General features: G+C 42.0%; 1 protein-coding gene across 14 annotated transcripts in view; it reads right to left on the bottom strand.

The window, feature by feature from the left end:
- Positions 1-22,964, bottom strand: part of KYAT3 (kynurenine aminotransferase 3) — a 59,298-nt gene that overhangs the window by 1,700 nt on the left and 34,634 nt on the right. For 9 of the 14 annotated variants that reach the window (XM_037906220.2, XM_037906224.2, XM_037906223.2 and 6 more), the window contains 11 exons: positions 21,731-21,789; positions 16,091-16,235; positions 14,122-14,271; positions 12,900-12,986; positions 11,715-11,840; positions 11,497-11,617; positions 3,622-3,698; positions 2,769-2,858; positions 1,672-1,858; positions 705-778; positions 38-124 (listed from right to left, as the gene is read on the bottom strand). In XM_037906220.2, coding sequence (XP_037762148.1) covers positions 38-124; positions 705-778; positions 1,672-1,858; positions 2,769-2,858; positions 3,622-3,698; positions 11,497-11,617; positions 11,715-11,840; positions 12,900-12,986; positions 14,122-14,271; positions 16,091-16,235; positions 21,731-21,786 — 1,200 coding nt within the window. In that variant the 5' untranslated portion in view covers positions 21,787-21,789. Of the gene's footprint in view, positions 1-37; positions 125-704; positions 779-1,671; positions 1,859-2,768; positions 2,859-3,621; positions 3,699-11,496; positions 11,618-11,714; positions 11,841-12,899; positions 12,987-14,121; positions 14,272-16,086; positions 16,236-21,730; positions 21,790-22,964 lie in introns of those variants that run through there. The other 5 variants (XM_043521085.1, XM_043521083.1, XM_037906227.2 and 2 more) reach the window with 3 other exon arrangements.

Below are 22,964 nucleotides of genomic sequence, written 5' to 3'. Positions count from 1 at the left end.
TATCAGAACAGTTTTCTAGAGCAGGACACAAACTTACTTTGATGAAGCAAAAACGTATATATTTCTCAAACTGCTTTTTGGTGTCTGGGCCACAGAATGCTGTAAGAGGAATTGCTGACAGTTTCTGAAATGATGAAACATAATGATTTGCCTATTACACACAGATAAAGTCAATTTTAGGTTTGATAAATTGTACAGCCAAGATTTTGGAGCCTTCCCTTCCTTCATTAGAATTGAATTGGCTTAATTTTCAGAATTCACATATCAAAAATAAGTACCTAATCCTGCACCAGTGAAATCAATGCATTTATCTTGACTAGGAAGAGTGATCAAGTTTAGGTTTGGCATGTGCCAGCTAAGTCTGACCTAAACTCAACCACTTTTCCTAGGCAAGACAGGTAGCAGGATCTTGCCTACTGCAAACATGTAAGTGTGGAAAACAGCAATTATTGGGACTTGTCTTTATTGTTTTGTGCTAAGACTACAAGCTACATTTTCAGTAGGATTTTACAGTTCAGCAGGATTTTAGCCACTAGATTCTCACAGTTAGGGTGATATGCACAGCTAAACCTCTAGGCATGCTTTAAAATGTAAATATCTGAGCTGTATCTTTTTATAGGTTCAGGTGTATTTTTATTTTACATATAAAAATATTCCTAATTTTTAATGTATATCTGAGTGACTGCGTAGAAGAGACATCTTACCTTAGATTTTATCATCCATTTCACAAATTTATAATCATAATGTTGATTCGCCTCCATATCAGACAGATCCACATCTAAAAATAAAAATGAACGTAAAATGGAGCATAATATTATAGCACCTCCCAGATTCCAATGGGAGGACACTTCTCTCTCAGTATTCTTTATTACAGTTGATACTAGAGTCACTATAAACGACTAGGAAGAGCTGAACCAAGTCTTGTGCGCCATTCAGAGTCTAATCCTGGTTTTGTCAGGGACTTGTTGTATGACTTGGAGGGTGGGGGGCGGGGAGAGGAGAATGGGATATTTACCTATTTCAAAGGGGCACTATGAGGCCTAATTAACTTAAGTGCAAAGTGCTATTACAGGCAGTCAATGGAAGACAGAAGACTGGGTCCAGGTCTACACTAGGAAAAATCCGCACCTCAGAGATGCAGTTATACTGACCTAGGCCCCTAGCATAATTATAAGAATTCTTCCATCAACACAAGGAGGTCAATTACCTATGGCAATGGCAGAATCCCTCCCATCACCCACACTGAAGTGCAACAGCTACAGTTGCACCTCAGTGTAGATACAGCTCTTCCTAGTGTTTTTGTAGATCAGTAATTCTCAAACTTTTGCAAATCATACACCTTCCTAAACTATAAATCCAGTTAACCACCTTCTCACCCAACCCTAATTTCACATCTTCCCTGCAACAGCCATCAGACTTGATTAAATGAAAAAGTAATACAAAGGCAGTAATTAGAAATCACACCACTCAAAAATGGATGAACAGAGTTTACCAAAACTTACAAAAATAATCACCTCTGGGCCAAGTTCACACACATAACATTTTAGCCCAAAAGGAGTTTGTTTGAAAGTGTTACGAGAAACTGAAAAAATGGAGGCTTAAAATGGAAGTTGCATTTTAATCTTAACTATAGTGTATGCTCCCACTCCCTCATAATAAACCTTCACTGACTAAGTGCAGAAACATCAACAATCATGAAGTATCCTCCATCTGGAATGACAGGTTTCAATCCAACTTCTTGGAGTAGCTGAGCCATCCGATTACGCTTGCCTTCCAACTCTCGAGACAGCGAGTAGAAGTAGCAGTCTGGGTCATCCATGCGTTTAAAGTCGATCCAAAGAGCTTGTGCCAACGCCTCCTGCAAACATAATCAGCATACAAAGTTTTCCTGCAGGTGGACCCTTGCGCACATGCAGAGTCCTACTGAAGTTACTGGGAGAGGTCACTGGGACTTTGCATGGTGTATGGACCTTCTCACATAGATCTCTTTGCAGGACCGGTGTCTCACTGAGTCCACAAATACCCCAAACCACTGCATCACAAAATGGAAAGTGTGCATTTATTTTGACAAGTTGTTATTATTTACTCTTTCTAGTGTTGTAACACCTAAAAGTCTCAATCAGGATCAGGCCCATATTCTGCTAGGCATTGCACCAGAGGAAGTCACAGTCCTTGCCTCAAGAGTTTACAGTGTAATTTGAAGTATAGTTTAGTTTTAATTATTGATGCTAATACATGATAGAATACTAGTAAATAACTGTTTGGTAATATATGTGTATATAATGTCTTCTGCAGTTTCCACGATATGCTATGCATCCGATGAAGTGAGCTGTAGCTCACGAAAGCTCATGCTCAAATAAACTGGTTAGTCTCTAAGGTGCCACAAGTACTCCTTTTCTTTTTTTTTTTTTGTTTGGTAAAAGTAATTCACAGCAATATGAGATGTCACTGCAGCATCCTGCAATTACATTTTGGCTGAGAAAGGAGTGAGGCTGCCAGGCTTTGTGCAACAATGGTCACCTTTGCAGATTAATGTAGTGAGAATTTGCAAGGTTCTGGTGTATTTTTTAAATTGCCTCATTAGTGACTCTAAAATTTGCCTTCTCTACCAGCACGCTTATCCCCAAGAAACTACATAAAAATATTTAGACATCTCAAACTTCATACTAATTTGTATTAATTGTATTGCAGTAGTGCCTCGAGGCCCCAACCCCTTTATGCAAGACACTGTACAAACAGAACCTCTCTCCTCTCCCATCTGTATCTACCTGTAGCGGAGTTGGGCATGCATACAGCGTATTCTGCTGAACAACTTGCAAATGTTTTATCAAATGCTGTGGACCAATGGACCATCCAAGCTAAGGGGGAGGAGAAAAAACAGACACATCTTAAAAATAAGGCAAGTTAGCAATTAGGACTCATAATAAAGAATTAAAAGTTGAAAGAATTCGAGGTATTCACAATGGGAAGAAGCAATAGTGCACTTCTGTTGACATAAAAACTGTACAAGTTTTGCTAAATGGCAGGTTTAGAAATGCTGGAGATAGAACTCATATATACTAATCAGTATAAAGCATTGTCATTACTTTACCAGAGCCAAATAAAATATTTATTGGTCACATATTTAATGAGACCTCAAGCTAGCCTGAACTGTTGCATCTCTAATGTATTATGGGTGCAATTTTGTAGGCTAAAACTGTGCACACAAGCAATGGTGTTTTAGACTGATCTGTGGAAGTAATAAGATCCTTAGATGTTTTAATGCCAACATTTACACCCGCTTCACAAAACTGGAAACAGGTTTTAAAAATACTCTGTATGTATCCTTCAGCAGTTTTGGCTCTTTCTGCAAAGCAAATAGTGTTTTGTACTTAATTTTTTAATATTCACCCCTCCCTTCCACTTCACTTTCACAAGCGTTTATTTTTAGAATTAATAAGAGCATTGTTAGAGTGTGCATATTAAAGGTAGGTAGCATTTCCAAGTGAATACTGTCTGCAATTTTTTGTGAGTTGGATGCACAGTAAGCTTTCAAATGATAGAATGCAAAAATAGACAAGGTTTAGGTCAGATAAATACATATTATTTATGTAACAGATCTCTTACTCTTGTTGTTCTTACCTTCCAGCCAGTTACACTATATGTCTTTCCAGCACTTCCTATAGTTATTGTTCTCTCCCACATGCCTGGCAGTGTAGCTGTACATAAAATAAAGTGACTTGGTTGCCAGTGCACATACATGTTCCATACAATCACAAAAACCTGTACTGTTCCTAGCTAAGAGCAGCAGTATTTTAATATAATATTGTAACAAACAAAGCTAGGAGAAAAATTCTTATTTTAAATGAAAAATGGAGAAGTGTATTTTGGAATAGAAATTAGGCAAGGATCAAAAAAAAAAAGAAAGTTAAGGAATGAGCAAGACACACAGAGTGAAAACATCTTTCATTTTAGTATGAATTTGGTGCTTGTGAAAGGTACCAGACTGTCAGCCCTGGAGACCAAGGCCTTCATCTAGCCACAGAACAAATGCTGAATGACCACTGGCACACTCTGCTACACTTCCCTCTCACTGTGCTTTAATCTGAATTGGAGGGATCACCCCTAGAAATCCACCTCCGCTACGGCCATTCAGTCCTTGTCCACTCTGCGGGTGCTGCCATTAGGAATGTTAAGCAGTGCCAGTTGTGGTGACTGAGCCATCCACGCCCCCAAACATCTACTAATTCTACGTCAGCAACTTGAAAAACATCCATCCCTTAAGAATAAGTTTTGAACTGAGAGTGGGTGAAAGAAAGGGCAATGAAGTAGTTTCTCAGCTGTTACTGGATAACAGCAAAATCAAAATAATCATCATGGGATTGATTACAGTGTATCTCAAAATCCATAGTATCTGCCAATCTTCGCTACCGTTTATAAAATACACGGGAATAGCTGAACTGTTACAACTACTACTGAGACTCACAACTGTATCCCTGTAATGCACAGTCTTAGCATTCCTGCAGCCAGCCAAAGTGTTTCTCAGCACCTCTTAATTTCCGTAGAATTTTAAGCTTTAATTTAAAAAATTCAATGTCAAACCCTTATGATAGCACCAATACCTGCAATCTCCCCACCAAAATTTAATATTAACATACTTAAAAATATTTCACCAGCTGCAGAGAGTCAAAATGTGGCTTCAGACTTGCAGAAAGTGGATTCCTCAGTTTTGCAGAGTTAGGTTATGTCTACACTAGGAGCACTTTATTGGTATAGGACTACCGCTATACTATACCAGCAAATTGCCCTAGTGTGGATGCAGAGATACTGGAAAGCTGCGCTTTGTATCGATATAGCAAAAACACCGCCCCCCGAATGCAAACAGGTTTGCTGGCATAACTGCATCTAGTCCAGGGGTTTCTGCCTGCACAGCTATATCAGTCAGGGATCACACCTCTTCACACTCCTGACCTGCCAGCACAGTTATGTCTGTCAGGAGTGTGCAGTGGTATGATCCCTGACACACATAACCATGCTGGCAGAAGTCTACATTGTAGAGTTGATCTGGGCTCTTTAATTTAATTAATTGGGGATTGGTCCTGCTTTGAGCAGGGGGTTGGACTAGATGACCTCCTGAGGTCCCTTCCAACCCTGATATTCTATGATTCTATGGGCTACAGAATAAGCCTTCCAAAAGCATCCCTGGCTATCTGCTTTTGGTTGAAACTCCCAGATCTGTTCCGACTATCTAGCATAGACATAGCATATACAGTAGGTCTACTCTGCAGGTGGGAGGTGTGATTCCCCAACTCACGTAGACATACGGGCACTAGCTCTGATCAAGCTGGTGTGCTAAAAATAGCAACGTGGCTGCAGCAGCGTAGGCAGCTAGCCAGAGCCGCCACCCGAGTACATACCTAGGATCTTAGACATGATTGTGCTTGCGCAGCTAGCTTGAGCTGCCACCTATGCTATTTTTAGCGCACTAACTTGATCAGAGCTGGCAGATTTACTAGCATTACACCTCCCACCTGTAGTATAGCTAAATCCAGGAGTTCTTTGCTCTTTTCTCAACACTTTTGGGTGGTTCTTGGGCTGTTGGTTTATGCCACAGACCTCGACAGCTCTTTTTCACTTCTGATTTCTGTAGTATCCAGCTACAATGGGATTGTTAGCTGGACAAGCCTGTTAACTAGTTCATGGCTGATCATTGTAACAGTGGATAGGTCTACACTGGCTAAAAAACCCACAGGTGGCCCGGGTCAGCTGACTCAGGCTCCGGCTCCAGGGCTGAAAAATTGCTGTGTAGACATTCGGGTTCCAGCCCAAGCCCTAAACACAGCAATTTTCAGTCCTGCAGCCTGTTCCCCATGAGCCTGAATCAGCTGACTCAAGCCAGCCACGACTGTGCCACAGGGCTTTTATTCCAGTGTAGAGGTACCCAATGTTGACATTTACACGGTCATTGCCAGTCCTCAGAATTAACACTGTATTGAGATGAACGAACCATCACGCCTTTCGTGGTGCCTTGTCACTAGGAAAAAAGGTGCATTCTTAACTCATGTTATCGAGCACATGGTAACTGGGGACACTCAGGAAAGGTAATACAAATTAACTAAAGGTGAGAATTTAAAGTGAATTTGTCAAACCACATTAAATTCTTGTGTGGAAACTCCATTCAGCATTAAAGTGACCTTCAGCTGGTTTAATATATAGTGAATTATGCCAAACCAAATTAAGGCCATTTTAATTCTGCTAGAGCAAAAGACTTTTCTTATATCTGCAGGGATATAAGATGGCTTCAATGGAATGTCCTTTCTGACTCTCACAATCCATGGATCACTTCATAGGATAAGCCCAGATGCATTTCCCAAAGTTGTTACATATAAGGTTAGATGAGGGCACAAGGACTAGTGATTTCAGTTGTCCTGTTGCATCCCATCCTACCATATTGTCATACTAAAGAGCTATTGCCAAATCCAGCACAACTGTCAGGAGTTTTCTCTAGGGAGGCCCATAAGCAAGGCTGTCATAGACGTAATGGCAAAATTCCACGGGCAAGTTTTCACAGTACCTCCCTGTATTAGAACTGGTTCAAGTCAGTGCCCATCACTGTCATTCTGGGGCACATTTACAAATGTAAAACACAAAACAATTAGCAAATGAGAAACCCATCTTCCCCCTAACCAGCACTCACCCCTCCAACAAACTTGTAACCTTGAAAACAAAAAGTCAGTTTGAACAGATGCATCTTCTATTGAGCTATGTAGGCTGTAGTATTTAAGCACCACGTCCTAAAGGCTGACAAACTGGCTCCAGCATACTGCAAGCACAAGTGAATTTCAAAGCTAGGTGCCCTCTATTTAGGCCATGTCTACACTATAGGTGCTATAGTGGCACAGATCTATGGTGCTACAGCTACAAGCATGCCACTTAGCCAAGACACTTCCTACAGTGACAGAAGGGGTTTTTCCCCCTCACAGGAGATAATCCAATTTTCCAAGCGGTGGTAGCTACGTCAACGGAAGAGCTGCAACTAAGCCCCTGAGCGCCATAGCTACGTTGACCTAACTTTTAAACTTAGACCAGACCTGAGACTGTTTTGCAAACTACTCCCAGGAATTCAAGCGTGGGGACAGACAGCAGGAGCATTCCACACAATAACAGCAGAGGGGGAAAGGGCAGTCTATCACTTTCACAAGCCATAAATTAATACGCAGGATTAAATGGAATGGGGAGCATTTTTTCCATGCTATATGGCAATATCATTATATTCAAACTCAGTACGGTTTAAAATAATTAACGCCAATTAAGTGCTGGGAATTATCTGTAAGGTAACACATATAAGCATATTACCTGGGCTGGGGCACTGTTTGTTGAAATGCCAACAGAATCCTCAATTACGATATGAGAACTCTAAATCTGCCACTATAGCTCTAATCGTTACTCATAAGAGATTTGCACTTTTACAAAAGTCAGATAAGGGTTAGAGACATGATGAAGTGTTCTATATTAGAGAAGACTGCCTGAGCGACAGAATAAAGACTATGCTAATTTTATGATATACGACTAGCTACCCTATTAGATTATATAATAAGAACCACCACCAGACTCTGTAATATCCATTTTGCATCTTTCATGTAAGAAGTGTCACTGCATTTGATTGAATGTGTAAAGCTTAATATAAAAACCTTGCAGCTTCTACATAGTGAAATAGTGGATTTTTTTCCTTGTATTATTTTTAATGTACAGTTATAAAAACTAAGAAGCTGAAGTTAAAAAAAAAAAAGTCTTGCTTCTTTTAGTAAAAGACGACTTTATCAGTTACATTTTTACTCTGAAGGTTTTATGGTTGGTAGGTTTTTAACAATAAATTGTAAGATCATTTGATGGGATCTCTTAGAGCATGCAGCTAAAGCCAGTTGACTCACACTCTAAGCTTTAACTTGAGTCATTATCACACTGGAATTGTAAATTTTATGTTGTGCAATAAAAATGCTTTTTGTTCATCTGGTATTTTTTCCTTCAAAATGTTAAAACAAAGTTATATTAATAATATACTAATAAAACTAAGAGTTATTTCCTCCCATGTCCCAGTGGGCAACAGGCCTCTTGTATGATATTATGATTAGGCCACCAAGTTGGCCTTTAAAATAGGATTTTTTTTTAAAATAGCATTAGAAACCAAAAAAAAAAAAAAAAAAAAAAAAAAAAAAAAAACTCGTGGCCTGCATGTCCCACAGATATCAGTGGGAGCTGAGCATGCAAAAGGACTGCATCTTCAGCAAGCAGAAAGCAATACATTAATTCAGTTACACTAAACTCATCTTAACTACCAGTTTTCCAAAGTCATTGTAGACAAAAAAAACACATTTGCTTACTCCTAGTTAATCTCAATTTTATCATTAATAAAAATTAGTGGGTAATTCATCTATAAATCTCAAAGCACTTTATAAAGAAGGATATCATGATTGCCACTTTAAAAGATGGGGAAACTGAGGCAGGGAGACATGAAATGGTTTGCTCAAGGCCGCACATTATATCAGCATCAGCGCCAGGAACAGAACACAGTTCTTCTGACTGTCAGGAAAGTTAATTTTATGCCTTTTGGGTTAACATTTTAATTTCAACAGGGCTACTTTATTGGGCATCATTAAAATTCACCTTCATTGTCCTAACATAGGACTTCATAACTCTACAGTCCATTACCTTTCAGCTGGGTGTTCATGCAAGTAGCTACTTCCAGAACCAAAACCTGTGTATAGCCGAGACGATAATCCTTAATAATAAATTAGCAAGGCAAGGGATTTTGGGGGGGAAAAAAATTGAAGGAGAAAGTAGTTAAGGAGATCAATGCTAATTGGGACAAAATACAACATGGTTTTACAAAAGTTAGACCATGCCAAACCAACCTGATCTCCTTCTTTGAGAAGGTAACAGATTTTTTAGACAAAGGAAACACAGTGGATCTAATTTACCTCGATTTCAGTAAGGCATTTGATACGGTTCCACATGGGGAATTATTAGCCAAATTGGAAAAGATGGGGATCAATATGAAAACTGAAAGGTGGATAAGGAACTGGTTAAAGGGGAGACTACAGCGGGTCATACTGAAAGATGAACTGTCAGGCTGGAAGGAGGTTACTAGTGGAATTCCTCAGAGATTGGTTTTGGGACCAATCTTTTTATTACTGACCTTGGCAGAAAAAGTGGCAATGTGCTAATAAAGTTTGCAGATGACACGAAGCTGGGAGGTATTGCCAATACAGAGGGGGAACGGGATATCATACAGGAAGATCTGGATGACCTTGTAAACTGGAGTAATAGTAATAGGGTAAAAGTGCAAGGTCATGCATTTAGGGATTAACAACAAGAATTTTTGTTATAAACTGGTGACATCACTTGGAAGTAACAGAGGAGGAGAAGAAGGACCTCAGAGTATTGGTTGATCGCAGGATGACTATGAGCTGCCAATGTGATATGGCCGTGAAAAAAGCTAATGCGGTCTTGGGATGCATCAGGCGAGGTATTTCCAGTAGAGATAAGGAGGTGTTAATACCATTATACAAGGCACTGGTGAGACCTCATCTGGAATATTGTGTGCAGTTCTAGTCTCCCATGTTTAAGAAGGATGAATTCAAACGGGAACAGGTACAGAGAAGGGCTACTAGGATGATCTGAGGAATGGAAAACCTATCTTATGAAAGGAGACTCAAAGAGCTTGGCTTGTTTAAGCATAACCAAAAGAAGGCTGAGGGGAGATATGATATGCTTTCTAGAAATATTATCAGAGGGATAAATACCAGGGAGGGAGAGGAATTATTTAAGATCAGTACCAATGTGGACACAAGAACAAATGGATATAAACCGGCCATCAGGAAGTTTAGACTTGAAATTAGACAAAGGTTTCCAACCATCAGAGGAGTGAAGTTCTGAAATAGCCTTCCAAGGGGAGCAGTGGAGGCAAAAGACATATCTGGCTTCAAGACTAAGCTTGATAAGTTTATGGAGGGGATGGTATGATGGGATAACCTAATTTTGGCAATTAACTGATCTTTGATTATTAGTGGTAAATATGCCCAATGGCCTGTGGTGGGATGCTACATAGGGTAGGATCTGAGTTACTACAGAGAATTCTTTCCTGGGAGTCTTGCCCACATGCTCAGGGTTTAGCTGATCGCCATACTTGGGGTCGGGAAGGAATTTTCCTCCAGGTCAGATTGGCAGAGGCCTTGGGGGGTTTTCACCTTCCTCTGCAGCGTGGAGCACGGGTCACTTGCTGGAGGATTCTCTGCATCTTGAAGTCTTTAAACCACGATTTGAGGATTTCAATAGGTCAGATATAGGTCAGGGGTTTGTTACAGTAGTGGGTGGATAAGATTCTGTGGCCTGCATTGTGCAGGGGGTCAGACTAGACTATCATAATGCTCCCTTCTGACCTTAAAGTCTATGATTCAGACTTCTCACAATCCACTAACTAGGATTCAGATTAAGGCCACAACCTCCAAACATTTACACACATGATTAACTTAAGCACTTGTGCAATCCCATAGACTTCAGTAGGACTACTCATGAACGTAATACTAAGCACATGTAAAAGTGTTTGCAGAATCTGGATTAGGGTTATTGGCAGCATATATTGGATGTGCCTATACTAAGATCCAGCTCCTAGTGAAGTCAGTGGAACTGTTTTCATGGACTTCAGTGAGAGATGGATCAGGCCCTAAAAAAGGAAACTATTGCAGGGACCCTGATAGCATTAAATGTTTAGTTGTCTGATTTGTCCTTGCAATGGTTTTGTTTGTTTAGCATCTCTGCCTGAGAGAACTACTGAAGCAAGACTCCACATAGCGCCCAGAGTGATTTCAGAGTTTGAAATGCCCATTATTTTTAATACCCTCTGCTTGGGATGAAGATGTAGGAAATAATCTTCTATAATTTTGTTCTTTACCTTTTTCCAACTTTTTTTTCCCTGTTTTTTATGGGAAAAACAATAATGTGGTTTCCTTATTATGCACTAGCCTCACTGATTATGCCAGCAGAGCTCCAGGAAAGAGGTTTGTTAGTGAGCTCTTGTTCCCTTCCCTCAGCTAGCTCTGCAACAAAGCACACCACTGAGATGTAGAGTCTCTAAGGTGCCACAAGTACTCCTTTTCTTTTTGCAGATACAGACTAACATGGCTGCTACTCTGAAACCAGTGATTATGATGTTATTCTTCAACAAAGAATTGAATTAGGGTGGGATTTTCAATAGGACCTAAGTGGTTTAGGAGTACAAGGCCCATCTACTTTCTATGGGACTTGCATGTCTCAATCCACTTAAATGCTTTTGAAAATTCCACCTTTAATCTTTTAAATAAAGATTTAGAAAATAAAGGATGTTCCTCATCAGAGTTTCATAATTTTAAACTAAACCAAAATTATAGTTTGAACTACTTGACAGCATCAGTTATCTTTGAGATGAGCATTTATGATATCCTTCCACAACCATCTGCGTGGTTATATAAAAATCAGTACCTATTTTAATGTGTTTATTTCCTTTGTACACCAGCCATTCATACACCTCATCACTGAAGCACAGGGTGTCATGTTTAATACAGAGATCAGCTATTACCTGGAGTTCTTCTTTGGTAAATACCTAGAAGGCAAAAAGGGAGGGCCAATGCATTAATCAGTGTATTTAAGATGCACTCTGAAATTACAACTACTATGTTAAACTAGAATGGAAGTCTTACCTTGCCTATAGGGTTGTGAGGAGTATTCAGTAGAATAGCTTTTGTTCTGGAATTAAATTTACTTGCAAGTTCAGTGGCATCTAAGACCCAATCAGCACTAGATGCAGAGTTCCCAATAACAGTTTTCTAGAATAGGAATAAATGCCTGTATTACTTCAGTGCAACACACATTATAGCCCAGACCATGCCTTTCCCCATGCAAAGCTCACAGGAAGACCAAAGTTAGGAAACTATCTGAGCCCTACTGCAACATGTAGTCAAGAGGAGAAAGCTTCAGCCAGTCATCGAGCAGGTGGAGAGCATGACCCTTCTAAGCTTCATACAGTTACACATTACAGTGAGGGACATGGCATAAGAACGGCTGGAGTTCACCTCAGTTCACAAAGACAGGGTCAAAATTTCTTACACCGGGAAATCCCTGCAAGTCTTCAGGATGTTACTAATGCTGTAGAACAGTTCTCCCCAGCTCTGCCTCCAACAAAACTGTGGGAGCTCAACTGCACAGAGTGCAGGCACAATGCCTTCCATAGACTGGAAGAATAATACTAGGTTACTTCAATACCCATCCCTCTAGATTTTTGTTCCAAAGAACAAAAAGTTTTCTGGTCCTTTCAATATAACTAATTAGTAGTTTTCTTTCAAATATCTCAGGTGTTGCTATTTGAAAATCAACCACAGAGAAATTGCTAATCTCCATAACTAAAAAGGAAACAGTCATTCCACTTTTTGTGGTAAATGGAAGACCATTCCTAATTTAGTAGGCAGTTTTTGGAATAGAGACTATATCCCATCACTTCACAAGCTGCTGAACAGGATCAGAAACCAACTCTTTAAAATAACAAATACGTAAACTGCGCATGTGATCACCCTTCCATTATTTTGTGTTTCAAAACTTTTCTGATGGTGTCAAACAAGAGGACTTTAGGAGCTTTCAGCATGCAGAAGTTGAATTAAACGGGAAACAGTGCCCTACTCTTTACAACACTTGTAGAACACTATGTCTATAATGCTTTGGATAGCAGCACCTCTGAGCCTTATATTGTTGCATTTTATCTCATTTATTATATAATTGTATGTTAAGAAAAACTAAACGGGGACCATCTAATGTGATTATCAAATGTTATTAGTCTCACAAAATAATTCTGTGATTAATAATAATAATAATATTTTTTTTAAAAAACATACATATCTCAATGGGATAAAAACAGGTTTTCCTCCTGCCATCTTCACCATGGGCTCATAACAGTCAAAAAATGGCTCTATTATTATCACCTGAAATTAAAACATACAGTCAGCAAGACCTAGAATTGAGAAATTATTATGTGTCGTAACATCACATTACTTTCTTCAGATTTACTTTGGCCATATGAATTTACTGTGCACCTTGGGCATTCAACCCTGATTTGATAATGGACAATTTTCATCATCATCTTAGGACATCATATGGCAATGCTCTCAATCTGATAATTAGAGGTACTACTCACTAAGACAACATATATTGGTAGTACTTCAGAGATTAGACATGGGCAATTCTTCTCAAGCTAGACACTACAGTTGCTACTAGCATATAATGTTAGAAGTGCTTACGGACAGAGACACAAAAGGTATTAAAATGTGGAGAGAGGAGGCAAAAGAGGTAGTGAACAATGGCAAAGGATTAAGGCAATACAAAAGACTCAAAGAGAGAGACAAAAAGGGAGAGAAGATCAAAGCAACAAGGAAGAGAGAGAAAACAGATGAGAACACAAAACAGAAGTATTCTTAAGAAAAGGAAAAAAGCCAATGTACCACACCAGAAAAAGCACTTGTCAGTTACAGTGTCTCCCAAACACCGCTTCCCAAAAAGCCATTTCAGGTATCTGGTAGCAGTGGGAAACAAAGCAATACTGAAAGGATGAATCATCAGGCCTACCATATGAAAACAAATACTGGGATATGATCCTAACTTTAAAAATATGTATACTTTTTTTTCCCCTCACATTGGTACCATATAATAGTCTGAAACAAAATCTGAACTATAATGGCTGTTCAAACATTGAGAACAGATACCCTGCACCATATTTAGTTTCTTGATGCAGACAGCAGCCCACAAAGTTTGTAAAATAGGAATTAGTGGGTGTTAACGGCAACAATGATGTAAGAAGTACAATAAATAGGAGAGGAGGCCTGCATGTTGGTGAATGGGATGGAGGCATCTATGAGACAGTCTCCTTATTGAGATATGGCCCAGTCTCTAAAAATGTTTGCCAGCCCCTCACCTACATGACAGGGCTCTTAATTGTCTGGCATAGGCTAAATAGATAAAACTGCAATTTATATATATTTTTTTAAAAACACTAGAAAGAAAACATCAACATAATTAATTTTATTTTGGTAGCTATAATAAAATACTTCAGATAAAGCTTACTTCATCTCCCGCTTCAATTAACCCCTGTATTGCACTAAACAGAGATCCATATCCTCCCACTGTCACCAAGACGTCTGTGTAAGGATCAATCTTCCTTCCACAAACCTTCTCATATACCTGGGACAAGGCTTTCACCAGCAATGGATGGCCCTGTTCAAAATAAAGAAAAACACATTTGGATGTGTGCGCTATATATTAGGTAACACAGACAACTGATAATACAAAAATTTATCTACGCACACATACACGCTTTATCTCTCAATAAACAGAAATAACTGTGGACAGAATTATTAATAAGTAGGAGATTACTGGTATGATTTAGAGGAGATATTGTGCTGTAAGTGTTTGATTTCTTTCATACACAAAAATAAAAACAGGAGGAGAAGGCTGTTTGTTTGAAACAAAGAAAAATATAAGGTGAGCCCCTACACTACCAGTTTTAGCCTAAAATCACAAGTGGGCTTTAAAGGGGTTTGTGGGTGATGGGGAAGGAGGAGAGGTTCAATTTCTTGATTCCTACCAGGCAATTCTTTCTACATCTGATGTTTTTGGGTTCTAAAATGCCAATTTAGCAGTATCCTACCCCAAAGTAGCTCCAGGAGCCTCTGGTGTGCTAGGCCAGTTATGAAGGATAATATATAACCCCATTTCATCCCCTCCCCTATAGGGACACAGAGAGGGAGAGGTCTCATTGTTTCCTTTCCTTGCACTCCCTCATCTGTCTGCATTGTGATGGGGTATATAGGCCCCCCCTGGCTGGAAAGAGAATAATGAGAGCCGTGGGCTCAATAAACTCCAACCCATTACACCTGTGAGAGCGGTCAAACTTGGAGGGAGGAGATAAAAAGGAAAAGCCCGGCTTAGTGGGTACTGAGATGGGCAGGCCTAGGCCTGCCAGAACTAGACCAAAGGGGACCCTGAACCCAGGCCACAACTGAATTCTTGGGACAATGAATGAAGAAAGGAAAAAAAAAAAAAAAAAAAAAGATTGGAGGGAAGATTAAAGGTTGAAAAAAATCAGGAAATCAGAGGGGACACCAAGGAGCAAACCCTGAACAGCACCCCACTACTCCTCAAAGGCGTCTAAGGAGTCTGCGTATTGCCCAGAGGAATTCTGCCTGGAGGCAACTGGATGAGAGACTGGAAATAGACCCCCATAGTCATAGAGCACCAGAACCGGTCCAGATTCCTTCTCCTGGTGTGATGGATGGCCATCTTAGCCAGCGCCAGGAGGAGGTTAACAAAGAAGTCTCAACTTTCTAGGGCCTCAGCCCAACTTAGTAGTAGATAACTGGGAGAAGGTGTGGATTTCTTGTGCTAGCTCCTTGAAGAGAGGCCAGCTGGGCCCAGCAGAAAACTAGAGACCGCTAGATGCCAGAGTCTCTCTGGAACAGGTAGGCCTCGTATACAACCTTTGACTATGCTTTGTTCCCTGTAACCAATTTACTCTCTTTTTGGTATCTGAGGACAGGCTAAGGTAGGAAGTAACCTATGGAGGAAGCAAAAGTCTGAACAGACATACCTTAGCAACTTATTGCAGGGTCCCTGAACTGAAACTCACAGGGAAGGGTGGGCCTAGTTCCCCTACTGACCTTCTGAGGATGGTGATGTGAAGATTCCTGGAGACAAGGGCTGGAAGGCCAATAAATGTGAAGTTGGGCTGAAGACTTGACATGAAGCTACTGGACTACGATTCCCTGGAAGGGGTGAGACCGTAAGTGACCTGGCCAGAGGATTGGCAGGGTACACATGCTGCACTATAAGATGATAATCTGAGTGAAGGACTCTGCTTTAAATAAACCTACACTAGGGATATTGATCAGCAGCTGGTAAGCTCTATTACAGAAACCCACGCTTGGAAGGAGGAAGAAGAGCCAAGATGAAAGGGAACAAAGTTATACACCTAACTTAAAACTAAGTCTTTAAGTTTCCCATGTAACAAACTTTCCCCAAAGTTCAATGTACTCACAAAGCCACGTGTGTACTGGTTCAGCTTATCAACTGTCGCTGCCTTGGCTAGCTCTTCTTTAACATAGCTAGGAGGGGATATATCTGGAAGGCCTTGACCAAGATTAACAACTGAGGGGTCTGCAGCCACCTTAGTAAATTCAACCCTAGGGAAAAATGTGTGTGTGTTAAAGTTTTATCAAGAAAATTATCCTGCTCATTTGTCAACTTTAAACATAAAAGCAATGGGCTGAATCCACAGTGGGCCAAATAGACTCTAGAAAGGCAAGACCACTAGAGGAGAGGAGGGAGCACTGCAAGGCTATTAGGAACCCCAAGAGTGGGCAGAACCATCTGGGGAGATGGTGTCTCCAGAGCATATCTCCTGAACAGCCTGTATTGCCAGGTCTCATAGGGGACCCTGTCTGCAAACAAAAACTGCACACCCCCAACGTACTCCCTGAAGGCAGCAGTGAAACAATACTGCTGGGGTGAATCCCACCCGCCCACTCAGAACACAGTGGATCTTGCTGAAGCAAGCAGGTGCAATTACTGGGGTGAATCTAACCTGAAAGCCTAGCAAACATTTAAGCCAGCAAGACTCACAATATTAGCCAGTCCTCTCACGGAGCTCTGTAAACATTCCTAGTCATACCAGTCTATGGACCAATGCATACAGTTTGTTAGTTGTTCCATTAAGCCCGCCAAAAGCTAATTATAGAATTTTTAACCTGCAATTTTTTCTCCTTTTGTGTGCTCTTTCCTTCTGCCCTTACCTCACTACCCAATTGTTAACCAGATAAAAAAATCACAGTTACAGTGTCACAGCCCTGGTCTACACTACACGGTTAGGTCAAATTTAGCCACGTTAGGTCGATTTTATAAAGCAACCCCGTTCCATCGACCTAAAGGTCTCTTAAAATTGACTTCTGTACTCCTCCCCAGCGAGGGGAGTAGTGCTAAAATCGACCTTGTTGGGTCGAATTTGGGGTAGTGCGGACGCAAATAGACGTTATTGGCCTCCAGGAGCTATCCCAGAGTGCCCCAATGTGACCATTCTGGACAGCATTTTCAACTCCTATACACTAGCCAGGTACACAGGAAAAGCCCCGGGAACTTTTGAATTTCATTTCCTGTTTGGTCAGCCTGGCGAGCTCAGCAGCACAGGTGACCATGCAGTCCCCCGCAGAATCGCAAATGAGCTCCAGCGTGGAGCGAACGGGAGACACTGGATCTGATTGCTGTATGGAGAGAAGGATCTGTGCAGGCAGAATTCCAATCAAAAAGAAGAAATGCTAATATATATGCCAAAAATCGCACAGGGCATGATGGACAGAGGCTACAACAGGGACAAACAGCAGTACCGCGTGAAAGTCAAGGAGCTCAGGCAAGTCTACCAAGAGACAAAGGAGGCAAACTGTCACTCTGGGTCAGAGCCCCATACATGCCGCTTCTATGATCAGCTGCACGGAATTCTAGGTGGGAGACCATACCACTACCCCACCATTGTCCGTGCACATCTGCAAGGGGGGAGTCTCACGCAAAACAGAGGAGGATTTTGTGGATGATGAGGAGGAGGAGGAGAATGTGCAGCAGGCAAGGGGTGAATCCGTTCTCCCCAGCAGCCAGGACCTTTTCATCACCCTGGAGCCAATACCCTCCCAAAGCAGGATCCCCAACCCTGAAGATGAAGAAGGCACCTCTGTTGAGTGCACATTTGTAACTACGATACAGGGCTTAAAAGCAATAGTGTTTAATGTCTGATTTGCCCTGAAGACTTGGGATGCATTCGCAGCCAGTACAGCTACTGGAAAAGTCTGTTAACATGTCTGGGAATGGAGCAGGAATCCTCCAGGGACATCTCCATGAAGCTCTCCTGGAGGTACTCTGAAAGCCTTTGCAGAAGGTTTCTGGGAAGGGCTGCCTTATTTCGCCCTCCACGGTAGGACACTTTACCATGCCAAGCCAGTAGCAAGTAGTCTGGAATCATTGCAGCACAAAGCATGGCAGCGAATGGTCCTTGGTTTTGTTTGCATTCAAGCAACATTCGGTCTTTATCTTTCTGTGTTAGCCTCAGGAGAGTGATATCATTCATGGTCACCTGGTTGAAATAGGGGAATTTTTGTACGGGAACAGTAAAAGGACCCCGTTCATGCTGGGCTGTTTGCACTTGGCTAAAAGGGATCATCCCATAGCCACGCGGCGGGGGGAAGGGTGAAGGGATCATCCCAATCAGCCACGCGGAGGGGTTGGGGGAGGCGTGTGCTGCACATTCACCCGAAAACCGCAGCCCCTCCTTTTAAATGGCAAACCAAACCAGCATTGCTTGCTATGGGAAAGGAGGACGCTGCAGTTTGAAAACATTCCCACATGTTATGAAGATGTTAGAAGCCAAACCCGTGTACCCTTTGGCTTACCATGGCTGCCTGGAAACCGAATTCTGTTGCCCAGCCGTGTGTGATGTGTCACCATACCAGCAGGTGCTCAATACAAAAGGCAAAATGCGACCTTGTACCTAAAGCACATGTGCTGTCTGCTTTGAATTGCTTGATTCACTGTGAAAGAGTCTCCCTTTTGTTCTCAGAAATGTATCATCTTAAATTTTACTCTCCCTTTTTATCCCCCTACAGGTGCAAATGTTTCTATGCTCCCCCTATCATCTCCATCCCTGAGGTTATCGCAGATTAGAAGGCGAAAAAAACCGCACTCGCGATGACATGTTTTCCGACCTCATGCAGTCCTCCCGCACTGATAGGGCACAGCTGAATGCATGGAGGCATTCAGTGGCAGAGTCCAGGAAAGCATTAAGTGAGCACGATGAGAAGAGGCAGGATGCAATGCTGAGGCAATGGGAGAGCAAACGGACATGCTCAGGCGTCTCATGGAACTGAAGGAAAGCCAACAAGAGCACAGACTGCTGCTGCATCCACTGTACAACCACCTGTCCTTCTCCCCACCCAGATGCCCAAGAACGCGGGGGGGTGGGAGGGGGGAGGAAGGCTGTGGGCACCCAGCCACTCCAGAGGATGGCCCAAGCAACAGAAGGCTGTCATTAAAACAGTTTTGATTTTTAGTGTGGCTACAATAAGCGATGTGCCCTTGTCCTTCCCTCCTCCCCCCCCCCACCCGGGCTACCTTATCAGTTATCTCCTTTTTTAATTTAATTTAATAAGAAAGAAAGGTTTCAAAACAATAGTGACTTTATTTCCTTTGTCAGCTGTGATCGAAGGGGGGATGATGGTTGGCTTACAGGGAATTAAAAATCAACAAAGGGGATGGGTTTGCATCAAGGAGAAACACACACAGCTGTCACCATAACCTGGCCAGTCATGAAACTGGTTTTCAAAGCCCCTCTGATGCTCAGCATGCTTACCTGTGCTCTTCTAATTGCCCTGGTGTCTGGCTGCTCAAAATCGGCCTCCAGGGGATTTGCCTCAACCTCCCACCCTGCCATAAATGTCTTCCCCCTTACTCTCACAGATATTATGGAGCACACAGCAAGCAGTAATAACAATGGGAATACTGGTTGCGCTGAGGTCTAACCTAGTCAGCAAACAGCGCCAGCGAGCTTTTAAAGGTCCAAAGGCACATTCTACCACCATTCTGGACTTGCTCAGCCTATAGTTGAACTGTTCCTTACTACTGTCCAGGCTGCCTGTGTCGGCTTCATGAGTCATGGGAGCAAGGGATAGGCTGGGTTTCTAAGGATAACTATTGGCATTTCAACATCCCCAACAGTAATTTTCTGGTCTGGGAAGTAAGTCCCTTCTTGCAGCTGCTCAAACAGCCCAGAATTCCTAAAGATGCGAGCGTCATGCACCTTTCCCAGCCATCCCACTTTGATGTCGATGAAACGTCCCTTGTGATCCACCAGTGCTTTCAGCACCATTGAGAAGTACCCCTTGTGGTTTATGTATTGGTTGGCAAGGTGGTCCGGTGCCAAGATAGGGATATGTGTTCCGTCTATTGCCCCACCACAGTTAGTGGATAGCTTTGCAATGGGTTTCCCTATGACCTGTACATTTCTGAGAGTCACTACCCTTGATCGTCAGTGATTGCATTGGCTTTCTGTTACTTGAATCACAGCAGTCCCCACAGTAGATTTGCCCACTCCAAATTGATTCCCGACTGACTGGTAGCAGTCAGACGTTCCAAGCTTCCACAGGGCTATCACCACTCGCTTCTCAACTGTCAGGGTAGCTCTCATCTTGGTATTCCTGCACTTCAGGACAGGGGAAAGCAACTCACAGAGTTCCAGGAAAGTGGCCTTGCGCATGCGAAAGTTTTGCAGCCACTGGGAATCATCCCATACCTGCAACACTATGCGGTCCCACCAGTCGGTGCTTGTTTGCTGCGCCCAGAATCGGCGTTCCACTGTATCAACCAGCCCCACTGCCACTATGATGTCCCAACTGCCACATCCTGTGCTTTCAGGAACATGTGTGTCCATGTCCTCCTCACAATCATCCTTGTGCTGCCATCTCTTTGCCAGGTTCTGCACATACTGAAGTATAATGCGCAAGGTGTTTACAACGCTCGCAACAGCAGCGGTGAGCTGAGTGGGCTCCATGCTTGCTGTGCTATGGCATCTCCAGAGGTAACCGAGGGAAAAAAAGGCGCAAAATGATTGTCTGCAGTTGCTTTCACGGAGGGAGGGAGGGGAGACTGACGACATGTACCCAAAACCACCTGCGACAATGATTTTGCCCCATCAGGCATTGGGAGCTTAACCCAGAATTCCAATGGGCAGCGGAGACTGCGGGAACTGTGGGATAGCTTCCCACGGTGCACTGCTCCATGAGTCGATGCTAGCCACGGTAGTGAGGACGCACTCTGCCGACTTAATGTGCTTAGTGGGGATATACACAATCGACTGTATAAAATCAATTTCTATAAAATCGGCCTAATTTCGTAGTGTAGACATACCCACAGACACAGCCATCAATAACTGAAATTGCTGCGGGGAGACTGAGGCAGGATGGTCATTGATGAAAGAGCACCAAGTGCATTTAAATAATCTGCCCAACTCCTCAGTTAATGTTACAAACTAATGAAATCCCACTAGATGGCAATGACACACCTGATGCTACTTTGAGACCAATTTAAGCCCTGGATAAAAATATAGTAAAATATATTAGGTTAATTTTTACAGCAACAGGTTCAAGATGATTAAATGAAACGGGTGTAAATTAGCAAAGCTAGGTTGTTCAACAAAACTAATCTATACATCTGTAGCCCCTTGTTGCCACCATACCTAAGAATCATAGATGCTGGAACTAGGGGTGCTGCTGCATCCCCAGGCAGGAAGTGGTTTCCATCATATACAGGGTTTACAATTTGGTTCAATAGCTCTCAGCACCCCCACTATACAAATTGTACTAGCACCCCTGTTGAGAATTACTTTTGTTTTACTTTGGTTCATTCTGCACTTCAGAATTCTAACTTACTCACAGCTTATGACCTTGTATTGGCTTAATTCACATCACCACCGCCATCACATTAGGCCCATTTAATCTATCTTCTAGGCATGCATGTGAATACAATTCAGCACCAGGGATAACAAGAGTTGTATATTTCTGTGGTGCTGGATAAATAATCAATTTGGAAAAGAACACACTAGTTGATTTTTAGAATTCTGCATATATTTTAAGGTGTCACTTACCATACATTGACATCAAGCCCTTCAATTCGTTTTGCGTTTTTGTGCTTGAAGGCCATTGTCTACAAGATCAAAATATATAGACAAAGGGGTTTAGCTAAGAATTGCAAAGTCTTATATTGTTAGACATTGTAACATTGCGTGAGAAACCCTCTCCTATGCCCTTTCAAAGATACCCTAACTGAACAAGTTCAATAATATAACATTGCTCATATTATAAAAGCCTTAATGGATGATAATCGCTTGAGTTCAGTCTAACACAGGGGTGGGCAAACTTTTTGGCCCGAGGGCCACATAGGGAAGGCTGCGCCCCCCAAACAGCCTGGCCCCCGCCCCCTATCTGCCCCCCTCAGAACCTCCAACCCATCCAACCCCCCCCTGCTCCCTGTCCCCTGACTACCCCGACCTCTATCCACACCCCATCTCCTGACAGGACCCCCCCAGGTCTCCCACACCTATCCAACCCCCACTGCTCCCTGTCTTCCCAACCCCCTATCCAGAGTGTTGCTCTTTTAAGACTTCTGAAAGCATGCTCCACATCTTATCCCTCTCGGATTTTGTAAGGCATTTCAGATTCTTAAACCTTGGTTTGAGTGCTATCGCTGTCTTTTGAAATCTCACATTAGTATCTTCTTTGCGTTTTGTCAACTCCGCAGCGAAAGCGTTCTTAAAATTAACAACATGTGCTGAGTCATCATCCAAGACTGCTATAACATGAAATATATGGCAGAATGCGGGTGAAACAGAGCCACAGACATACAATTCTCCCCCAAGGAGTTCAGTCACAAATTTAATCAACGCATTCTTTTTTTTTTTTTTAAATGAGTGTCATCAGCATGGTAGCATATCCTCTGGAATGGTGGCCGAAGCACGAAGGGGCATACGAGTGTTTAGCATATCTGGCAGGTAGGTATCTTGCCATGCCCGCTACAACAGTGCCTTGCAAACACCTGTTCTCACTTTCAGGAGACATTGTGAACAAAAAGCAGGCAGCATTATCTTCTGCAAATGTAAACAAACTTGTTTGTCTGAGCGATTGGCTGAACAAGAAGTAGGACTGAGTGGACTTGTAGGCTCTAAAGTTTTACTTTTTTTTTTATTTTTGAATGCACTTATTTTTTGTACATAATTCTACATTTGTAAGTTCAACTTTCATGATAAAGAGATTGCATTACAGTACTTGTATTAGGTGAATTGAAAATTGTTTATTTTGTTTTTTTACAGTGCAAATACTTGT

The sequence above is a fragment of the Chelonia mydas genome, chromosome 8, assembly GCF_015237465.2.
Source record: "Chelonia mydas isolate rCheMyd1 chromosome 8, rCheMyd1.pri.v2, whole genome shotgun sequence".
In the NCBI taxonomy this organism is placed as follows: Eukaryota; Metazoa; Chordata; order Testudines; family Cheloniidae; genus Chelonia; species Chelonia mydas.
Note: the sequence above shows the minus strand (reverse complement) of the source record. Positions and strands in the feature narration are given on the sequence as shown.